Source organism: Pecten maximus, chromosome 12 (assembly GCF_902652985.1).
Source record: "Pecten maximus chromosome 12, xPecMax1.1, whole genome shotgun sequence".
Classification (NCBI taxonomy): domain Eukaryota; kingdom Metazoa; phylum Mollusca; class Bivalvia; order Pectinida; family Pectinidae; genus Pecten; species Pecten maximus.
The window spans coordinates 3,794,183-3,815,006 of NC_047026.1; the positions used below are offsets into that span (position 1 = coordinate 3,794,183).

The 20,824-nt window shown below is 39.0% G+C and overlaps 1 protein-coding gene across 5 annotated transcripts in view; it reads right to left on the reverse strand.

Annotated features, from left to right (window-relative positions):
• The window catches only part of LOC117338803, a 48,845-nt gene that overhangs the window by 8,121 nt on the left and 19,900 nt on the right, over positions 1 to 20,824 (reverse strand). For 4 of the 5 annotated variants that reach the window (XM_033900151.1, XM_033900152.1, XM_033900153.1 and 1 more), the window contains exons 2-11: positions 12,024 to 12,222; positions 11,806 to 11,885; positions 9,472 to 11,471; positions 8,859 to 8,942; positions 4,410 to 4,502; positions 3,476 to 3,617; positions 2,642 to 2,771; positions 1,858 to 1,970; positions 1,199 to 1,297; positions 601 to 632 (exon numbers count right to left, since the gene is read on the reverse strand). In XM_033900151.1, coding sequence (XP_033756042.1) covers positions 601 to 632; positions 1,199 to 1,297; positions 1,858 to 1,970; positions 2,642 to 2,771; positions 3,476 to 3,617; positions 4,410 to 4,502; positions 8,859 to 8,942; positions 9,472 to 11,471; positions 11,806 to 11,885; positions 12,024 to 12,222 — 2,972 coding nt within the window. The remainder of the gene's footprint in view (positions 1 to 600; positions 633 to 1,198; positions 1,298 to 1,857; positions 1,971 to 2,641; positions 2,772 to 3,475; positions 3,618 to 4,409; positions 4,503 to 8,858; positions 8,943 to 9,471; positions 11,472 to 11,805; positions 11,886 to 12,023; positions 12,223 to 20,824) is intronic. The other variant, XM_033900155.1, reaches the window with a different exon arrangement.

Consider the following 20,824-nt stretch of genomic DNA (forward strand, 5'->3'; position numbering starts at 1 on the left):
TAAGTTAGAATTGGGGAGTTAATTTGAGTTATTTTGTTCGGCGTTTAGCATCCCCAAAATGACCGAGGTCATATATAGTTTGTGTGTTAACGAACTCGCCCACAATGACCGAGGTGATATGTAGTTTGTGTCTGTTAACGAACTCACCCACAATGATTGAGGTCATATGTAGTTTGTGTCTGTTAACGAACTCGCTCAAAATGACCGAGGTCATATATAGTTTGTTTCTGTTAACGAACTCATCCACAATGACCAAGGTCATATATAGTTTGTGTCTGTTAACGAACTCGCCCACAATGACCGAGGTCATAAATAGTTTGTGTCTGTTAACGAACTCGTTCACAATGACCGAGGTCATAAATAGTTTGTGTCTGTTAACGAACTCGCCCACAATGACCGAGGTCATAAATAGTTTGTGTCTGTTAACGAACTCGCCCACAATGACCGAGGTCATAAATAGTTTGTGTCTGTTAACGAACTCATCAGCAATGATATAAAAGACGGATCTTATGTATATTATATATTGTTGGGTATGGTTTCTTTGCTGAGCGCCTGTTACTATATAACTAACTACGAACACAATGTCAGTATATAACTTACTCCTGTGGGCTTTACGACATTGTAGACTTTCGCTGTAACAGTAACATGATTGTACACAAATTTACAAAATCATCACCAAATGGACATATGATAACTGCATGCAAGATGAAAATCTCAAAGAACATAAAAATGAATGATATGATGACGGAATCCCTGTACCAATATACGCCAGACATATGACTCCTTAACCCAGCTTGATCTGACCAAGCTACGTTGAACGACAGCAATTTACTCCTGTAAAAGGACATTTAGGGGAGATATTCACCATCTTATTTTCTTCTGACATCTTTATACAATGGAATTATATGTCATGAATGGAACTGAAACTATAATATGTGAGCAGTCACGCGCTGAATCCCAAACGACATGACCTTGATATTGGACAAATAGTAAAAAAGTACACCATGACTGCATATCATATTACAATTTCGGATGGGCGAACAAAGATCAACCGATTTAAAAAAAATCTGCATTGTCATTATAGCTTCTAATACTACACTGTATTTCTATCCAGCAGACAAGTTCGTATGTGGAGCATGACGTTCTGAAACGAGACAGTCTATGGCGGTGTGGTGGGACCTTAAAATTCTATCCTTACCTGCCCGACAGATGGCAGTAGGCGTGTACACGCCTAATTTTGAGTCCTCGCGCATCACCATTGAGTGGAGGTCCGACCGCATTTCTTCAGCATTCGATCCTGATAAGACAAAAAATATTAAAACTGCTGACATTTTCATAACGTTTTGACGTCAAAATAATTGGCTGACATATAAGAATGGCTATGTACGGTTGTATACTCTCCCCATACATCTACATGTACTTCGTTTCAACTAGCATTCGCCCGCTCAGTAATCTTGTGATTGACGATTATTATAAATTTTCATTACTATTAGGGTACGATTGTCATATTTTTTTATTTTTTATTTAATGTTTCCTGACTACTTTTGATAATCACCAACAAAATACTCTTTGCATTCGCTAATAGGTATACCGACCAAGACATTGGCTAAGGGGTGTGCCAACCTAGACATTGGCTAAGGGGTGTGCCAACCTAGACATTGGCTAAGGGGTGTGCCAACCTAGACATTGACTAATGGATGTACCTTACAATTATAAACTACACCTCCGGTCAAAAGGTCTTCAACTATATATTGCAATGACTTTCAAATCCCATTAATTTCCGTTAGGCGTGCACGGGATATAGAAATAACTATATCTTCTTTACACCTATGTCGGTATGAATATAGGTGTAGCTACCTGTAAACATGACGTCCACGTCCACACAACCGGGTCCGTCCGACATCTGCATCACCGCCATGTTGTACGGCCGGGATTGAAGCGCGGCAGCGACTGTTGCCACCAGAGCCGACCTATCGGTACAGACACGTGACATTATCGATATCACAATGAAACAATGACTGATAATGACATACAATTACTCAATATTTTCTTTTTCCCCAATTAAAGTTATGTTTCCGTCTCCTTTATATACTTTTGTCTATTTATACAATAGAATAGTACATGAGTTATCTTCCCCTTTTACATACTAATTGGCACTAGTTTCTTTCTACTGTGCATTTAAATTTTGTCATGTGACCGTTCAAGGGAGACAATACAAATATCACAAATGGCAGGTGGTCTCTTAGCCCGAGTTTCCTCTAGCCCTGACACCACCACCAGACATGGTGTCAGGGCCAGAGGAAACTCGGGCTAGTGGTCTCTTAGTCCATGTTCAAGTATCTAGTATTTTGAATAGCACCGAGGGGGGATATGGTCACATATAAGATGGAGTCTTTTAATTCAGGGGATCACTTAGGCAGGTCTAATTCTTTACAATGAAACCTGCCTAATCCGACACCATGGATGAATGTGCATACATGTATATACCTATATGATAAGAATGGTTATCTATCCCTTATCTATCATACATTTGTGTATAAACATTTGAATTATCTGCCCCTTGCACATACATGGATGTATACATATTTATATCAACAATATAATAATCTTGTCACCTTTCATCATATTTTATAATACTTACTTATCGACCATGGTTGTACTGGAATGGAAACTCATCCTCTCCGTGTAACTGTTTTCCGGTATGATGTCGCCACACACGAACCTTGGGCCGCCATTATTGGCTTGGTGTACGACTATAGACCGACCGACGACTGGAGGAGACAGTAACAACAAGGTAAAATGTGTGTCCAGTGATTCTATACATGTTTACATTTAATATGAGATTTGACAGAAAGATCATCACAGCATCTTTAAAATATCTTCACTTGCGAGGCGTGACTAAATGACAACAGATTGGATCCGGACAGTTTCGGAATAAATGTAACCTTTCTGACAATACGTTACATCATACACACTTCTCACGTGTAGTGTAATAACAGATTACACATACTTGAAAAAATAACATTTAACATTTATTTACTGATTACCCTGATATGATCACCAACATAAATATGAATGTTGATTTTGTTTCTGTACAGGGTTTATCGCCGAACCCTCAGTCAGGGCAGTTTGAGACGGTTTGTCTTTATAGTACATGGTGGCTACCGAGTGACATCACCGGACGGGCCATGATACACAACCTACCATTGACCTTGACCTTCACCAGAGGTTGTATTGATCCCAATATCTACCGACTGAGCCCTCGCAGCTTCTCATTGAAGTTATAAACTGCATTCAAATCAAGAAATATTTGCTGTTGCTGTTTACTGGTGTGGTATCTTATTTTTAAAAACCCAGTTTACATTCAAGAAGAAGAAGAAGAAGAAGAAGAAGAAGAAGAAGAAAAAGAAGAAATATTTCTTCGATCAAAAGGCACTCGTTGCCGAGCTAAGACATGTTGACTTGCTAATCTCACCTCCGAAGTCGTCGATGATATTGAGGTTGACATCGGTATAGAATCGCTTGCCATCTCCGATGTCATACACGGCTGTTTTAGAGGACAGGTCACCCGCTTCACACCGTAGGGGATTGTAAGGGGAACACTCGGTGTAATTAGTCTGTATACACAAACAACATTTTAAAAGTTGTATACACTGTCTACAGAAATTATCCTAATTTATCTTAAATAATTCCCCTGTGATGATGTCATTTGGGGTTTAACTTAAAAGACTTGTCTAGAACAATAGTTGTCACAGGACAACATAGCTCTCGGGTTGAAATTCAGAATTCGTTTTTTTAAAGTAGGTCAAATGCCATTGTCAATGTCAGCAGGCGCGCAAAATTAGTTTCAACAAACATACAAAATATGTACTATGGCCAAGATTGAAGTTTGAAAGTAGGTCAAATGTCACATTCAAGTCTAGCAGGCCAACAAATGAAGTACCAATGGAAATGATTTGTGACTAGGAACACACATGGCAAACAGGAGAGCCGCCTTATCTCATAGAGTTAACATACTGTGACGAAGGTAACATTTTTCGAAGTATGTCAAAGGTCACCGTCAAGGTCTACGGGTTCGTGAATGTAGTAGTGCCAATAGAAAGGTCTTGTCACAAGGAACATACGTGGCAAATATAATTTTTTTTGTCTACATTCAAGGTAGGTCAAAGGTCACGGTGAAAATCAACAGGTTCGTTAATGTAGTATTAATAGAAAGATATTGTCGCAAGGAATACGCATGTAAAATACATTCGTTCTATCCTCATAATAAGTAAAAGAACACTTTTATAAAACAAAAACGTTTAACTTAGCTTTATAAATAGTTCCCCGGTATTTCGTACCGTCTAGCTAAAATGGCATGACTTTAGTTTGAACTTTAATAGCGGTAGTTATCGCCCCTGCATACGTACCATGTCGACCATGAAGGGATTGTAGTGTGGACCGGCACTGTTGCAGTCTCCTGTCATTGGCTTTTCATGCACGTGCCATCGATGACCTCTGGACTGCAAAATAACGTTAATACTTATTCCATTAAATCACATACAACATGCATGTAAAATGTCGCTCAAACTGTATATGATAGATTTTATTTCAAGCAACCATACATTGCACGTCCGTGTATTAAACACAATCAATATCTACATATAATATGCTGCTAATGTTTTGGCCTAAAGAGTAAAGCGCTTATACCTTTTTCGAATCTGGCTGTTTCTGATTATTTTTATATTCGCTGTATATAGATAGGATGAACTGGACACGGACTTTTTTTTACATTTCATTAATGATATATTATTCTGAACAGGTGTTGGGTCTGAAGCCAAAAGCAGATCATGCTGTGCAAAATCAGGTTTAAAATTGTAGACGAACAGACTAAACCAAAATCAATAGTACATACGTATGGTAACACAGGGACCAGGTATACGTGTAAATTCTCAATTATTTGTACACGTGTGCTTTATTTTGTAGTTTGGGTGGACTTTTATCTTTAAAATATAATTAACTTGGGGCAGGGGGTTTCTACGGCGCCATCAATGGCGGTCAAAGTGATGGCAGACGAATGTCATTCTAGATAGTGGACACTATCTCGTTATCATGTTTAACGCCCGTCAAAATAAATTATCAACAATAGGGACCGATTCAAAGTTTTTGTGTCGAGGAATTTCCAGTGGATGTGATTGCGATCACAACAGTTCTTCAATAGTACCGTGGGTTTGTAACGATTTAAACGTATTTTTATTACAATGTCTACACTTAGGTTGAACTAAGACCTTTCATTGACTGTTACACGCTAAGAAAGTTCTCCTTAGGCGAGCTGTAAGGAAGTAAAGCTCACAGGGGCTTGGCACGATTTATATATATATGTATATAGTATACTATATACATATATATATGGACTATCATTTGGAAAATCGTGCCAAGCCCCTGTGGTAAAGCTAGTATCTTATCGGAGTGACATACATCTCGGTCAGTCTCGAATGGATACATGTACAGGTTGGGGTTGAATACACTGTAATAAAATTATATTGATTTAACATAAAAAGCACAGGCATTCCGATAGTACACAAGGATTTAAATGCATTCGTGATGTTCATTGTGGTTTTATTCAGTAGAAATTAAACGCGTTGTATTTGTCAAGAGCGAGCTTTTCTCTCTCTATCCTTAACGAGGCTCAGCTGAATTCAAATGCTGTGTCTATATTTATCATTAACAACATTAATTCCTATTATTCATTTGTATGTGACGTCACATCATTGTTCTGCCATCTATTGCAGTTTCGACACACGATTTGCATAAATTCCGAAATTTACTTAAAATACAGACGGGAAGTCGAGAAAATTGTACACAGCCACAACATGCACAAGAGAGAGAAATAGTTTATCGCCTTTGTGCTGAAAAGAATCTTTAAAATTGACAAATACATTTGTTTACAATATACAACATCTTTAAAATGTAAGGATTACAAGATGAAAAATACACATGCAGTTAGTGCAGTCATCGTTGAAAACTTTAAGTACATTATACGTGGCAATATTCAACACAAGACGTCACAGAGCAATCAATATCAAATACACAGAAAAGAGCAGAGTTCTCAGAGAGACATAACTATTTATCGGGACCATTAAATAACGATTTCTGTCGGACAGACTGACGTAAATAACACATGGCACAGGGAAATTTACCGTCTGAGGACAATTTAAACTTATTCAAATGTATACTGGATTACAGGTATTATTGTGGGAGATTCAAGACACATGATGCGTTTGTATCGTGCATTCACGTAGAAAATAGCTAGATTTACAAGTTTAATTATATTACACGTGGCGACAGAGAAGCTTAAATGCATGTCCTTTGTGACATCTCACAAACTGCTATCACCAACATAATCTCAACATTGAGCAGGAAGTACAAAATAAAGACAAATAGTAAAGTAAAAAAAAAAAATAGATATTATATATCAACGGTATTATGTTATATGACCTTATCCAAACGCGTCACAACATGTTCCAAATAATTTTATTTTCAAAAACCGACGGTATAATGCAAATTTTCTTTTGAAGTTTTTATTTTCGTGTTTAGAATAAAATTACGAAAATGTATTATCCTGAAAATAAAACTAATATAGAAAATTATTATTCGTTTCATTTGATGTCCGCGAAAAATAAATATTGTTTCAAACTTTTGGTAAAACTAAGAATCGGCACATTCGTCTGAACTTTGTACTGTATTGCGGGACAGTCAAAATGTTAAGAATTGTATTGAGGTTTTCCTTATTGTATACATTAGGCTTATACAAACCTAAACATAGTATGGCTCATCTCTGAAGATGAAGCCACACCAACATGTGAATTGTGATGTCAAATACTGCCCAATGTCATAGATGTTTTTTTGTTTGTTTTTTTTAATTGAAGAATCAACTCGAAATATCAAATTTCCGGGGTAATCCCCCGAAAACACCTGATGGTGTAAATTTCACTGAAATGAAAAGAACACCCAACACTATGTTAAGGTGTAATACAGACTCTTGAAAGATGATGTTTCTTTTAGACATATACAGGTGTACATTTCAACTGGTGTCTACTTTCACTTCCTACTCCCTCGTCTGTGAGTCTGTGGGTACATGTATATGGCGACTTTGGGCATTGCTCTTTCTAGGGATGAATGTACCGAGACTATAAGCCTTGTATATATGTAAGGACGGACTCTTGGAGTCTTGAAACACTTTTCTTTTAAAATCTTTTGTCCATATTTCAGGAAGTCTGCCTACCTTGTGTAAGCCTTCATGTGTGCAGCGGTAGACTATCCTAACAGTATTTACTGCATTAGCCTAAACCCGAAAATCTTCTTTCGCTGAGTCTGTGACAACAGCTTCCAAGTCTGTTGGAGTTTCAGCTCCTCACAACTCTCTCGGGTATATGACAGGTTGCCTCATAGTAACAGTTATCAACATTTTTCTAATATAGTTTAATTTTTCTAATATTTTATTTTACATTTCAGTTTTTATCTTCTAATGATGAAATATCTTGTTTGGTTTATTTTGTTTAACGTCCTATTAACAGCCAGGGTCATTTAAGGGCGTGTCAGGTTTGGAGGTGCAGGGAAGCCGGATTACCCGGAAAAATGTTGTAATTCCTGTTCAAAATGCATGTTGGTTCCGTGTTTGCCTTTTCCCTTCTCTGAGAAACTTCCTCTTGTTTTTTTGTTGGGACGAGTGCCTCCTTTTCGTACAATTCGTGGATTCCAATCAGTGATTGCCAATATATTGGCTTTTCGGGGCTCTCGGATGTAGGCGTATACTATGTTAGCCAATGCATTATCATGATGTGACTCAATCGGAACACCTCGCCTCCGTCTGCGAACGTAGTTTCGTAGAAAATGACGAGGGGTTCCGATTGGATGTGACTTTGCACTTCGGTGTCCTCGGTCATTATGGGTGATTAACTGTCAGTGGAATCTCTCGAGTCTCTTACTCGTTCAATTTGAACCTTCTTCTTTGTCATCGCATAAGAATCTCTCTCTAGGTGATTTTCCTTGTGACGTGTGCTTTTGGCACGTCCACAAAGTGACATCCAAGCCTTCAGTAGTACAGGCTTTTGCCCTTTTCAGTATTGTTGTCTACAACCAGTTCTTAATTACTAGTCCTCGTCTGATAAGCTACACTATAAGCTAGCAGCACCAAACCTTGTAAGTGTAGCGGAACTAGACTGGGTCGATCATCGGCGATCAGGTAGCTCAATTGGTAGAGCATCAGGCTAGTATTCGGAGGTCCGGGTTCGAGCCCCGGTCTCGACGTGCATTTCCCCTCTCCTATTACATATGGCGCCCAACTAAATACCCACGGAGGTGGTATAGGGTATCGTGTGTGTCTCCGGGGTCGAAGATTTTGTTGAGGGAGGGAGGAATGTAGCGAAACTGGATTGGGTCGATCATCGGCGACCAGGTAGCTCAATTGGCTAGTATTCGGAGGTCCGCGTTCGTACCCCGGTCTGGACGTGCATTTTCCCTCTCTTATCATATAAGTACCAGTTGTATTAGACTAGGGTTTTACTGAACGTATCTTACTGGCAGTAATTCAGTTGTTCACTTCTCCATAAAAATACTGTTGTGCCAAGTCTGTGCCTTCAGTACTAACAGAGGGTATGGTACATGCATTACCATTTTTTATTCTTGCATATTAATCAGCGTTTTCTTATTATAATTGACGACAACGCTATAGGGCTCTATACTGTACCTCCGACAAAGAAGATAAACTGATTCTTTTAAAGATCTATTTTAAGTTAAGTTTCACATTTTTAAGCCAAAGAGCTGCATACACAAAGACATGGTATTGTGAAATATGACATTAGGAAGACAATACTTACAATCAACGTGTTGTCTGATTTGTATTTCAAATCTATAAGTATCCCTGTGTCACTCAGTCCACCATCCGGGTACTTGTACTGGGTCTGTAACATAGCAACGGGATACTCTGTGATTTATCTACCAACGTCTGGGCAACGGCACTGAGTTTATATCACAGTAACGGAATTATTATGCTAATTACCAACAATCCATCTCTGTGCACGTAACAAAGTTATTTCCATCGTACCAATTAATTGATTATTGTGCAAGTACACTTTGTGCCGATAAAGCTATATCTTCATCTTCAGAATCCCGAATGCTTTAACTCAATGACTTATTACTATTCCATCGGAAATTCGAAACTTGTTTGTATTAATACTTCTTTGATAAAGTATATGTCAATTCAAGACTTTGACCTTTGACCTCTCACACTCCATTCTTAGTGAACTTTCAACTTTCACATTGATCTTGACCTTTGCAGCACGTACTGTTCCTTTATGTTTTTGTATTGATCAACTGTAGCAAGATTATTTAACAAACAAACAAAAAAGAAGAAGATATTTGACTTATATTTTGAAAGCATTTACTGGACACAAGGAAAAACTGAAAGTTTATTTTCACCAATACACTTACCATTATAATGCTACCAACTACTTCTCCTTTGAACTCGGTCTTTGCTGTATACATCTTGCCACCGGAAGTAGTGGTGTCCTCCACGATATTTCCGCACTTCCACCGGGTTCCGTTGTCGAAATGGACGACGACAGAGCGTCCGACCACACTGTGGCTCCCCCTGACGGGCAAATTTGTATCGACACCAGTCCAATCTACACTGGTCTTGCCATCAAGCATATGGTTATATTTTCCACTTAAGTCGCCAATTTCGTACATATCATCTGTTTTGTCAGCAGGAGATCCAACAATAGAGAGGGGATTGTAATGGCCGCCAACTGCAGCGGCGGAACACGAAGCGGAAGAGGGGACCGGGTAACTGTGAACGTGATACCCGCTAGCCATCCCATCAAGTCCATTTAGATTCACATTGACGGTCGTCGGCCCGTCCAGAAAGCCTGGAGTGTTAGAATTAAACACAGTTTTGCCAGCGTATGATTGTTGCGACCAGTCCATTATCTTCGTCAGTCTGGCTGGAGTATTGTAGAGGTTTGCACATGCCAGTCGAGGGGCCCCAGAATCGGCATTGTGTATAACTATTGATCGACCTAACACGCTGTTTGGCCCCGAAAGAGGCAGGTCGACGTCCGTGAAGAACATCCGGGACTTTCCTCGGCCCGGTGTCCTTACACCAAGCTTTCCGTGTTTCCCGGACAAATCGCCGACCTCGCAGCGTAACGGATTATTCGGGCTACATTGAGTTGAGTAATCGCCCCCTAAGTCGACAGAGTAAGGGTTATAGTGACCACCGACGGATAGACATCTTTGGGAGACGTCCATTCCGAAGGCTTCGTTAATACGATCAACGTGGATGTGCCAGTTATGATTTGCTGTGGAAGTCGGCGTAGCAGAATTACTGTAGTCGAGCTCCATATAAATCTGGGTTTCCGAAAGCGGCCCGTTCATTTGGGGCTGGCGAAGGAAAATGTAACCGATGACCGGATACTTAAAGGTCGCTACTGCCTGTATGACACTGGCCTCGGCTTCGATTGTAGCACAAACCCAACGAGATCCATCCACTTGTTTATGGATTACCACAGAACGCCCAATCACACTGTTAACACCAAATAACGGTAAGTTGGAGTCCATCTTAACAATGTTCAATTCTGTCAGCCCGTTCAGCAATCCGTATTTGTTACTGAGATCCCCAACCTCGTATTGGTCGTTGGTGCCCGCCCCCGGGGCTGGAAGAGCCCCGGCCACACCAAATGGATTAAAATGGCCACCGACATACTCCTGGCCACATATCTCTTGACCTTTTATCATCTTAAGGGGAACAGGGTAGTTGTGGATATGATATCCGCCTGCCATGTTAGCCAAGCCCGTGAGATTAACGCTTACTTCCGTCCAGTCGAATGGAGACTTCTGGGAAAATGATACAGTTCCTTTGACGTCATCCCTACTTATCGTAACCTTTGCATTCCGTGTGGTATACTTGATGATTTTAGCGCAGGCCAAAGGAACCGATTGTGGTGTTTCAACAACTAGAGTTTTACCCTCGGCCGAATTCATAGCTCCAATACTCAACGCCCTGTCCAGAAACAGCTTTGCCCCTCCCCCCTTCATTACCGACACGGTCACAGGGTTATGTTTTCCACTTAAATCCCCAGCCTTGCAGTTTTGTTGAGCCGACATAGAACATCCTGATCCGGCTGACGACGTTGGATTGAACACATTACCCAGGTTCTGGCACCTGCTAGCTACATTATCGCTGTCCTGAATTTCTTTATCGTAAATAGACCATTTCAGAAAAAAATCGGAGGCACCAGTGGTATTCTTAATGTGGAAAAGGTCTGTGTATATAGATACTGGGGCGGTGTAGTCGGCGGAGGGCTGACGGAAAACTACCTCTCCGCCAACAGTGTCTTTGAACCGTGCTGTCATGGTAACTTCGTCATCGGTCTCTAAGGTGGCGCAAGCTAGTCCCGAACCTTGCCCGCCCATCAGAACGAGGGATCGACCTAAATGGTAAATAATTCACTTAGAAGTATAAAAAATGTTTAACAGCTAAACAAATTTACAAGGAACGGTGACACGGTCGAAAAACTGTTAATGTAAACAAAAACAAACAAATTCAATTAGAAGTATAAAAAATGTTTAACAGCTAAACAAAATTACAAGGAACGGTGACATGGTCGAAAATATTTTAATGTAAACAAAAACAAACAAAAAAGAGTAATTATGTATGTTCAACTTGGATAAACATGTCAACTGGAAACATTTTCAAAAGCAACTATTTATCGAAATTTCTAAATGATTAAATATTGTAACTTTATCCGGTAAGTTTATACTAACCGTATAAGGTGTTCACATCATTTAGGTCTGTAGGCGCGATAAAAGACCCCACAGGTACCGTACTTCCAAGCGAAGTGTATCTAAAATAAAAAAGGAATAGTCTTAAAGGGGACATATACTATCACATTCATTTAATTTGTGTACTGAACCGACAAAAAATACCACAAGAAAATACATCAGCATTTGTAAGCCTACGTAACGCAACATTGTCTCGATACCTCGGTCCAAGTTGACTACATCGATCGGCAATATCGAGCCGGACCGGAAAAGTCCGGAATTCCCACGTGGATCCAAAACCAGTAAGTGTATAGGTGATCACAGTGTTCGTTCCGGGCGACGGCTGGGAGAAGGTTACCGTCCCACGGGCACCATTAGAGTTGAATTTCGCCTTCAGAATCGTGGCTGACACCACTGGCACTGTAACAACAATAAACACATTTCACTTGTTTTCTATATACATGTATATATATTATTATGTTTTTCTATAGCAACGGAGTTGACCATAAGTTTTAAAAAACTTCGAAAAAGTTAGTTTTTTTCGATAATTACACAGTAATAATGAGTAACTACTTAATTACATGTCTCGCTCGTCACGCGTCGTCATAATATATATACAATGTTTGTTTCATTTTCAGGGGTTTAACGTCCTCGCAACAGCCAAGGTCATATGAGGACGGATGTCAAGGAGACACCAACAACCAGTGTCATATGAGAACGGGTGTCAAGGTCACACCAACATCCAGGGTCTTATGAGAACGGGTGTCAAGGCCACACCAACAGCCAGGGTCATAGTAGGACGGGTGTCAATGAGACACCAACATCATATGAGGACGGGTGTCAAGCAGACAACATCATATGAGGACGGGTGTCAAGGAGACAACAACAGATAGGGTCATATGAGGACTGGCGTCAAGGAGACACAAACAGCCAGTGTCATATGAGGACGGGTGTCATGGTCACACCAATAGTCAGGGTCATATGAGGCCAGGTGTCAAGGAGACACCATCAGCCAGGGTCATATCAGGACGGGGGTCAAGGAGACACAAACAACCAGTGTCATATGAGGACGGGTGTAAAGGTCACGCCAACAGTCTGGGTCATATGAGGACGGGTGTCAAGGAGACACCAGCAGCCAGGGTCATATGAGGACGGGTGTCAAGGAGACACTAACAGCCAGGGTCATATGAGGACGGATGTCAAGGAGACAACAACAGCCTGGGTCATATGAGGACGGGTGTCAAGGAGACACCAACAGCCAGGGTCATATGAAGACGGGTATCAAGGAGACACCAACAGCCAGGGTCATATGAGAACGGGGATCAAGGTGACACCAACAGTCAGGGTCATATGAGGACGGGTATCAAGGAGACACCAACAGCCTGGGTCATATGAGGCCGGGGGTCAAGGAGACACCAACAGCCAAGGTCATATAAGGACGGTTGTCAAGGTCACACCAACAGCCAGGGTCATATGAGGACGGGTGTCAAGGTCACACCAACATCCAGGGTCATATGAGGACAGGTGTCAAGGAGACACCAGCAGCATGACTCATATGAGGACGGGTGTCAAGGAGACACCAACAGCCAGGGTCATATGAAGACGGGTGTCAAGGAGACAACAACAGCCTGGGTCATTGAGGACGGGTGTCAAGGAGACACCAACAGCCAGGGTCATATGAAGACGGGTATCAAGGAGACACCAATAGCCAGGGTCATATGAGGACGGGGATCAAGGTGACACCAACAGTCATGGTCATATGAGGACGGGTGTCTAGGGGACACAGAATGTCAGGGTCATATGAGGACGGGTGTCTAGGGGACACTCCTGACTCCAAAATATACTTTCATTTCTGCATTTTCCCCAAAACAAACGAAACAACATCAACGTTAAACGATAGTCAGAACTTTGGAAACATTATAAACAAGAATAAATATGAATATAAGTATAAAGTATAAATGCATTGCAAAGGCAAACAGCAGATTTCGCAAACAGTTTAATTCTCAAAATTCACCTAAATATGATATTATTTCTAAAAATTAACATTCATTATTAAAAGTGAGAAGAAAACTTATAGGAAATGATACAGAACTCCTTCAAGTTAGACCATAAACTTATTTGTTAGTCCATTGGAGAAGCAATACAAATCTTACATCAATTTCTCAAAAAAGTCTAAATCTGAACGTCAATCTCAACAATTTAACACCAAAATACGCCAAAAACTCATGTGAATAATATGACGTATTAATATGTCTATACTTCAATGCGATTTTATTTATTCCATGTTCGGTTGGACTAAACTATGATACATTTTCAGAAACCGAACTAAACACAAAACTTGAAAGTACAGATTCCCAACATCCCTGATTTCCAGAGTCAATGGATCGTAAGAAGGATGTGTTGACATTGTATCTAACTAGCGAATACATGTAAGTGAATGGACCTTGTGTTTGGAACTCGAGCAAGTCTCTGTGGTTTTGAGGACCGGGTATAAGTAAATTTGTAAAATTAGACTGCAGATGTAAACATGAGATAAAATAGGAAAAACCAGACGTAATTCAACATCGAAGAACGCTAAGATACTTTTCTCTCTTCTTTCTAAAATCCTAAGACGTTCATATGTTAACCTTTGAACAAAGCCTGTTTACTTTTTCTCGCCTTTATCAATGGTCTGTGTGTTGTTTACCCTGTAAACAATGTTCCAGAACCGATAGCGGCAGACAAAACACTCCTATAAGTAAAAAGTGTTCTGTCTGACATTTTGTCAATTCACTAGGAGACAGTTTACACATTTTGTGAAAAAAAGTGAATGTCATGACACTAAAGACTATGCCAGACATAAAAGCATGTTGTAGTTTCGGTAATTTGGAAACCAAACTTAAAGCAATTCTTTGCTTAATAAATGGCCATGTAGCTGTTGGTAGATCGTTATACAGTAGAAAACTAAATCCTACCCTTGGCTGTGTTTAAAACACTAACTTTACAGATCGAATAGAAATATACTTAAGACTACCTGGTATACGCAATAATTCATATTCGATTTTGATACACAGCGTATAAAGGTGCTAACTTTAACCGGGAAAAAATATTTGGAACTACTGATTTAATAACAGATAAAAATCAGTGATTATGTAATTAATTAATTTAAAGGGACTCGATGGTTAGATTTTCATTTTATAACCGATAAGTGTTATTGCATTTGAAAGTATGTTAAAAGTTTTGTACTTTACGTTAAGTATATAATTTTAAAGATGCAACAAACAATTTCTGAATTAAAAAGGACATGTCAGTGACTAGGGGGTCACTATTTTGTCAGTGACTCATCATTTTGTCAGTGACTCATCCTTTTGTCGGCGACTCATCATTTTGTCGGCGACTCATCATTTTGTCAGCGACTCATCCTTTTGTCGGCGACTCATCATTTTGTCAGTGACTCGTCATTTTGTCAGTGACTCATCATTTTGTCAGTGACTCATCCTTTTGTCGGCGACTCATTATTTTGTCGGTGACTCATCATTTTGTCAGCGACTCATCCTTTTGTCGGCGACTCATCATTTTGTCAGTGACTCATCATTTTGTCGGTGACTCATCCTTTTGTCGGCGACTCATCATTTTGTCAGTGACTCGTCATTTTGTCAGTGACTCGTCATTTTGTCAGTGACTCATACTTTTGTCAGTGTCCATAGGTTCTAATATTCAACACGGTGAAAATAATAGCCAATAATTGTTGTATCGTGTTAGTGTATCCAAATGTATCTGTGCTGGAGAAACAGACAGATAAAGCTTAATGACTCTCGTTCTTCAAACATTACCAAGACCATGATTATACCGAAAGTGTCACCCCTTTGTGTGTTGTGATGACAAATAAATGTGTCACTGTACAGTTTATGTGATGCTATTTAAATATCCATATGACACACGTGCAACTGTGTGGACGAGTTGGGGGGGGGGGGGGGGGGGGGGGGGGGGGGGGGGGGCTGTTAGCCTATAACATCAATACTGTCCTTACACACAAGCATTTTTATGTTTATGTATTCATCTCAGGCATTCAACGCTGTATGCAGACAGACGGTTCTACATAAAGCGTTCAATATGACGCGATTTGCATTTTGATAAGAAATGTTACGGTGACGAATTGGATAAGGTTGTCCCGTTCAAATAAATGGGGGTAGAAATATAACTGATATTGGAAGGATTATCTGACAATTAAATGCACTGGGCGATTTAAGAGTGTGCACTTTTCTGACGTTTGTGCCGCCACAAAAGATGTGCGCATAGAGACGCGGTCTCTATCAAAATGTTTTTCATTCAAATAAAACATTCAAAAGATATAAGAACTACAGATTACCAATGTTTCGATTCGCACAGACTTCACTTTATCTTGTTAGGTCGACTGGAATACTCGACTCCTTTATTATTAATGAGTTAACGTCAACTTTAATAAACTTTTTTGTAATATCCCGACAATGACTCGTGGAGAGTACCGCGCTGTGTCATTTTATGAAATATTTTGCGACATGATTAAACTACAATGTATAATCAAACAGCATTGTATTGTCTATTTAATGCTACAATCTTCCTGTTATCAATGATTCACTAATTATGATAATTTCCGAACTGCCCTGGATGCATTGCATGGCGTAGGAATTGTACCTGCTGTCGACATGGCACGATTCGTAAATTTTGGTCGCTTATTTTTTTCTCTTCTTTCTAATCAACTTTCCTCATAATTAGTTACTGGTTTACCGCCTTCATGACTCCTCCTACATTATATGTTTAATTATTAGTTGCTTAATTAGTTACTGGTTTACCGCCTACATGACTCCCCCTACATTATATGTTTAATTATTAGTTGCTTAATTAGTTACTAGTTTACCGCCTACTGACTCCTCCTTCATTATATGTTTAATTATTTTAGTTACATAATTAGTCGCTGGTTTACCGCCTACATGACTCCTCCTACATTAGATGTTTAATTATTTTAGTTACATAATTAGTTAATGGTTTACCGCCTACATGACTCCTCCTACATTATATGTTTAATCATTAGTTACTTAATTAGTTACTGGTTTACCGCCTACATGACTCCTCCTACATTATATGTTTAATTATTTTAGTTACATAATTAGTTACTGGTTTACCGCCTACATGACTCCTCCTACACTATATGTTAAATTATTTTAGTTACATAATTAGTTACTGGTTTACCGCCTACATGACTCCTCCTACATTATATGTTTAATTATTAGTTGCTTAATTAGTTACTGGTTTACCGCCTACATGACTCCCCCTACATTATATGTTTAATTATTAGTTGCTTAATTAGTTACTAGTTTACCGCCTACTGACTCCTCCTACATTATATGTTTAATTATTAGTTGCTTAATTAGTTACTGGTTTACCGCCTCCATGACTCCTCCTACATTATATGTTTAATTATTTGTTGCTTAATTAGTTACTGGTTTACCGCCTACACTCCTCCTCCTACATCATATGTTAAATCATCAGTTACTGAATAATTTACTGGTTTACCGCCTACACGACTCCTCCTACATCATATGTTAAATCATCAGTTACTGAATAATTTACTGGTTTACCGCCTATATGACTCCTCCTACACTATATGTTAAAACATTAGTTGCTTAATTAGTTACTGGTTTACCGCCTACATGACTCCTCCTACATTATATGTTAAATCATTAGTTGCTTAATTAGTTACTGGTTTATCGCCTTCATTACTCAGCTTACATCTTATGTTGAAGGCCTTTAGTTTGTATACGTTCGCTACTGGTTAACGATTTAACCAACATCCTCGATAACATTCGGTATACCTCGGGCTACGACCACACGCCAGAGTACTAATCACCGCCACGATAACACTCGGAATAACCTCGGGCTACAATCACACGCCACAATGTGTTACAGCGATATTTCACTTTGATATGAAGATTACTTTAGTAAAACATTATTTGATATTCACTATAGATTGAATTCTTTTAAATTGTTTAGATCCGGCATGACACGGTAAAATAACCATGAATGAATTTATTGATAAAATTGTACGATATATCAAAACCATAATTGAAAAGTAAACTCGGATATTTGGTTAAATTGTGATATACGAGATCCCATTATGATAATTTAGTCTCCGACACGGTTCAGTGATCCTGGCTTTGAGATTTTACATCAACAAAGGGCAATACAATGAAAAACTGATCACTTACGCTTTTCTACCTTGAGAGTCACACAAACAACCATAGCGTATACAACAAGGCAAGATAGAGTACAATGTACCCAATTCAGCAGTTTTATTTCAAGATTTTCAAGGTTGTTTGAGGTCACTGACACACTAGCGAGTGTAACATGACGTCACACACACGAAGAGTCAATATAATTTTGTGATAATTACTAAAAACATTAAACAATGGAGGAGCACTGCTTGATACAATGATTTATTTAGAATCAATTTACTTAGTTTATCTGGAAAAAACCCAACATGTTTTATGCATAGAGTTAACATTAAATATATTGAAAACATCTGTTGCAATTTGTCTCGACTCGGATAAGTAAAGTGGTATTTTGGAATATATTTCTACCTCAAACAAATATGCAATGAAATCCATCACAAAACCTGATAGTTACAAAATCTCTCGTGACGAGGAATACCAAGCCAATCTTCCTGATTCTATTTTAAGGTTTATTAGAGGATCAAAATTAACGCATTTTGCAATGCCAGTTGCAAAATGCGAGTTGTCAGTTGCAAAATGCGAGTTGCGAGTTACAAAATGCGAGTTGCGAGTTACAAAATGCGAGTTGCGAGTTACAAAATGCGAGTTGCGAGTTACAAAATGCCAGTTGCGAGTTACAAAATGCCAGTTGCGAGTTACAAAATGCCAGTTACTTAGGCAGTACACTTTTCTGTGCTAAAACAAGTTTATGTTAACATTGTTTTCAGATTTTATGACCCCCTCGTTTCAATAATAATCATTATGCATTAATATGTTCAACATATCTTAGTATGTTAACAATATTTGTTTTACATGGAACTGATTATTTTTCCATTTTGCTGTCGGGCAGGTATAGATCGAATGTTAAGGTTCCACCATACCGCCATAGACTGTCTCGGTTCAGAAAGTCATGTCCCACATACAGATATGTCTGTTGGATAGAAACTATATCAAAGGGTGACACAGGTGTTCGTGTGTCTTAGTTCATTGATACCATAGTCACGTCTGTATAAATATTATGACGTCATTGAAGGCTACAATGTATTATTAGAGGCTAAAATGACAATGCAGATTTTAGTATTGTTGTGTCGTACATTCCCCAGTTTAGCGATTTGATATTTGGTGACGGGAAAATCCTTGCCTTTTAAAAATGTGACTTCTGGTGTCAAATTTAAAAAAAAAAAAATCAGCTGATCTTTGAGCGCCCATCCGAAGTTGAAATTGATATACAGTCGAGACTTATTTTATGACTTGTCCAATATCAAGGTCAGCGCGTGACTGCTCGCATATCATAAGTACCAGGGGTGTAGCGTTCATAGGGAAAAAACCTGGCTTACACATAAAAATTCCGACCGTGTGTGTCAGGGGGCAATATTTCATGTAACATCGAATGAAATATAAGTAACGATCATAACACCAAATTCTTGCATTGAGTAACCCAATTAGGAACTTGTCTACCATATACAACGAGAACACATAGTCAGTGTCTTAAAATATAAGCTGTATTTTGGCGAGGGTAAAGAAAGACACAGGTGTCTTCTTTCTGTCCCAAGCCGAAAATCCAGCTTATGTTTTAAGACAATGACCATGTATTCTACTTATCCAGCAACAGTCATCAAAAATAAGCATTTTTAAGTGAAACGTTATCAAAAATGAATATGTTCGTCTTCACTTGGAAGTAGGCCAGTCGAATTGTCGCACGTGCTAAGATTCTGAAATACAGTTGTTTACCGTCACTGCCGTATACATCAAATATATATATATATGGTGGGTGTATTCCGACAATGCGGTGCCAGTTGCAGGATAAACTGTATAATGTACTTTAAAATAAGCCTAGTACATTCCGGAATATCAAACACGTCATACTTCGTCTATCACTATCAATCCCATGTTTCCGGTTGTATAATGCTGACAAGTTTATAATTTATTCAAAATGAAGAATGCTTTCAAAAATGTGTAGAAGATCGAAACCTTCTTCAAACCCAAGCTAAAAGAATCGGCGACTGAAAATCAGTCTTATGTTAAGCCCAACTTCTGGCCCGGGTAACGTGACACAGCCAAAGACACTCGGAACACCTCGGCCGATTAGATGGAAGGTGAACAAAAGACACAAGGCAAAGTAGTACCTTAATGTTCAGACCGAAAAACATCCCAGAAAAGGACAAATTAGCTTGACATGATTAATATTAACTGTCTCGGAAAACAATTGCAGACCTTTATAAAATCTTTAAAGCAATTTTCCGCCGGTGAGTTTTTTTTTTTTGGGGGGGGGGGGGGGGGGGGGGGGTGTTCGGGTGGGGGTTCGACCATCTTGTGATAAAACACTACAGTGGGCAAGGGTAGATTTTTCATCATCATCATCATCATCATCATCATACCCTCCAAGAAGAAAATTTATAAGTTTGTCGTCATTATCGAGATTATGATGGTTATGAGTATGATGATTATGATGATAATGATAAGAAGGATTATTAGTATGATTATGATGATATGATGATGATAAGATTATGATGATGATGACTATGAGGATGAGGGTGATGTTTATAATGATGATGATGGTGATGAGTATGCTGAATGATGATGATTAGTATGATGATGATATTATGATGATGATTATTATTATGATGATGATTTTAATGTTTAAGTAGGATGATGAGATTATGATGATGAAAAATATAGGTAATGATGACAGTGAAGATGATATTATGACTATGACGATAGGAAACCATACATATTGGAATCGATGTGTGTTTGTGCGTGTGATTCTTATGTATTTATGTATTAAAAATGTGTTT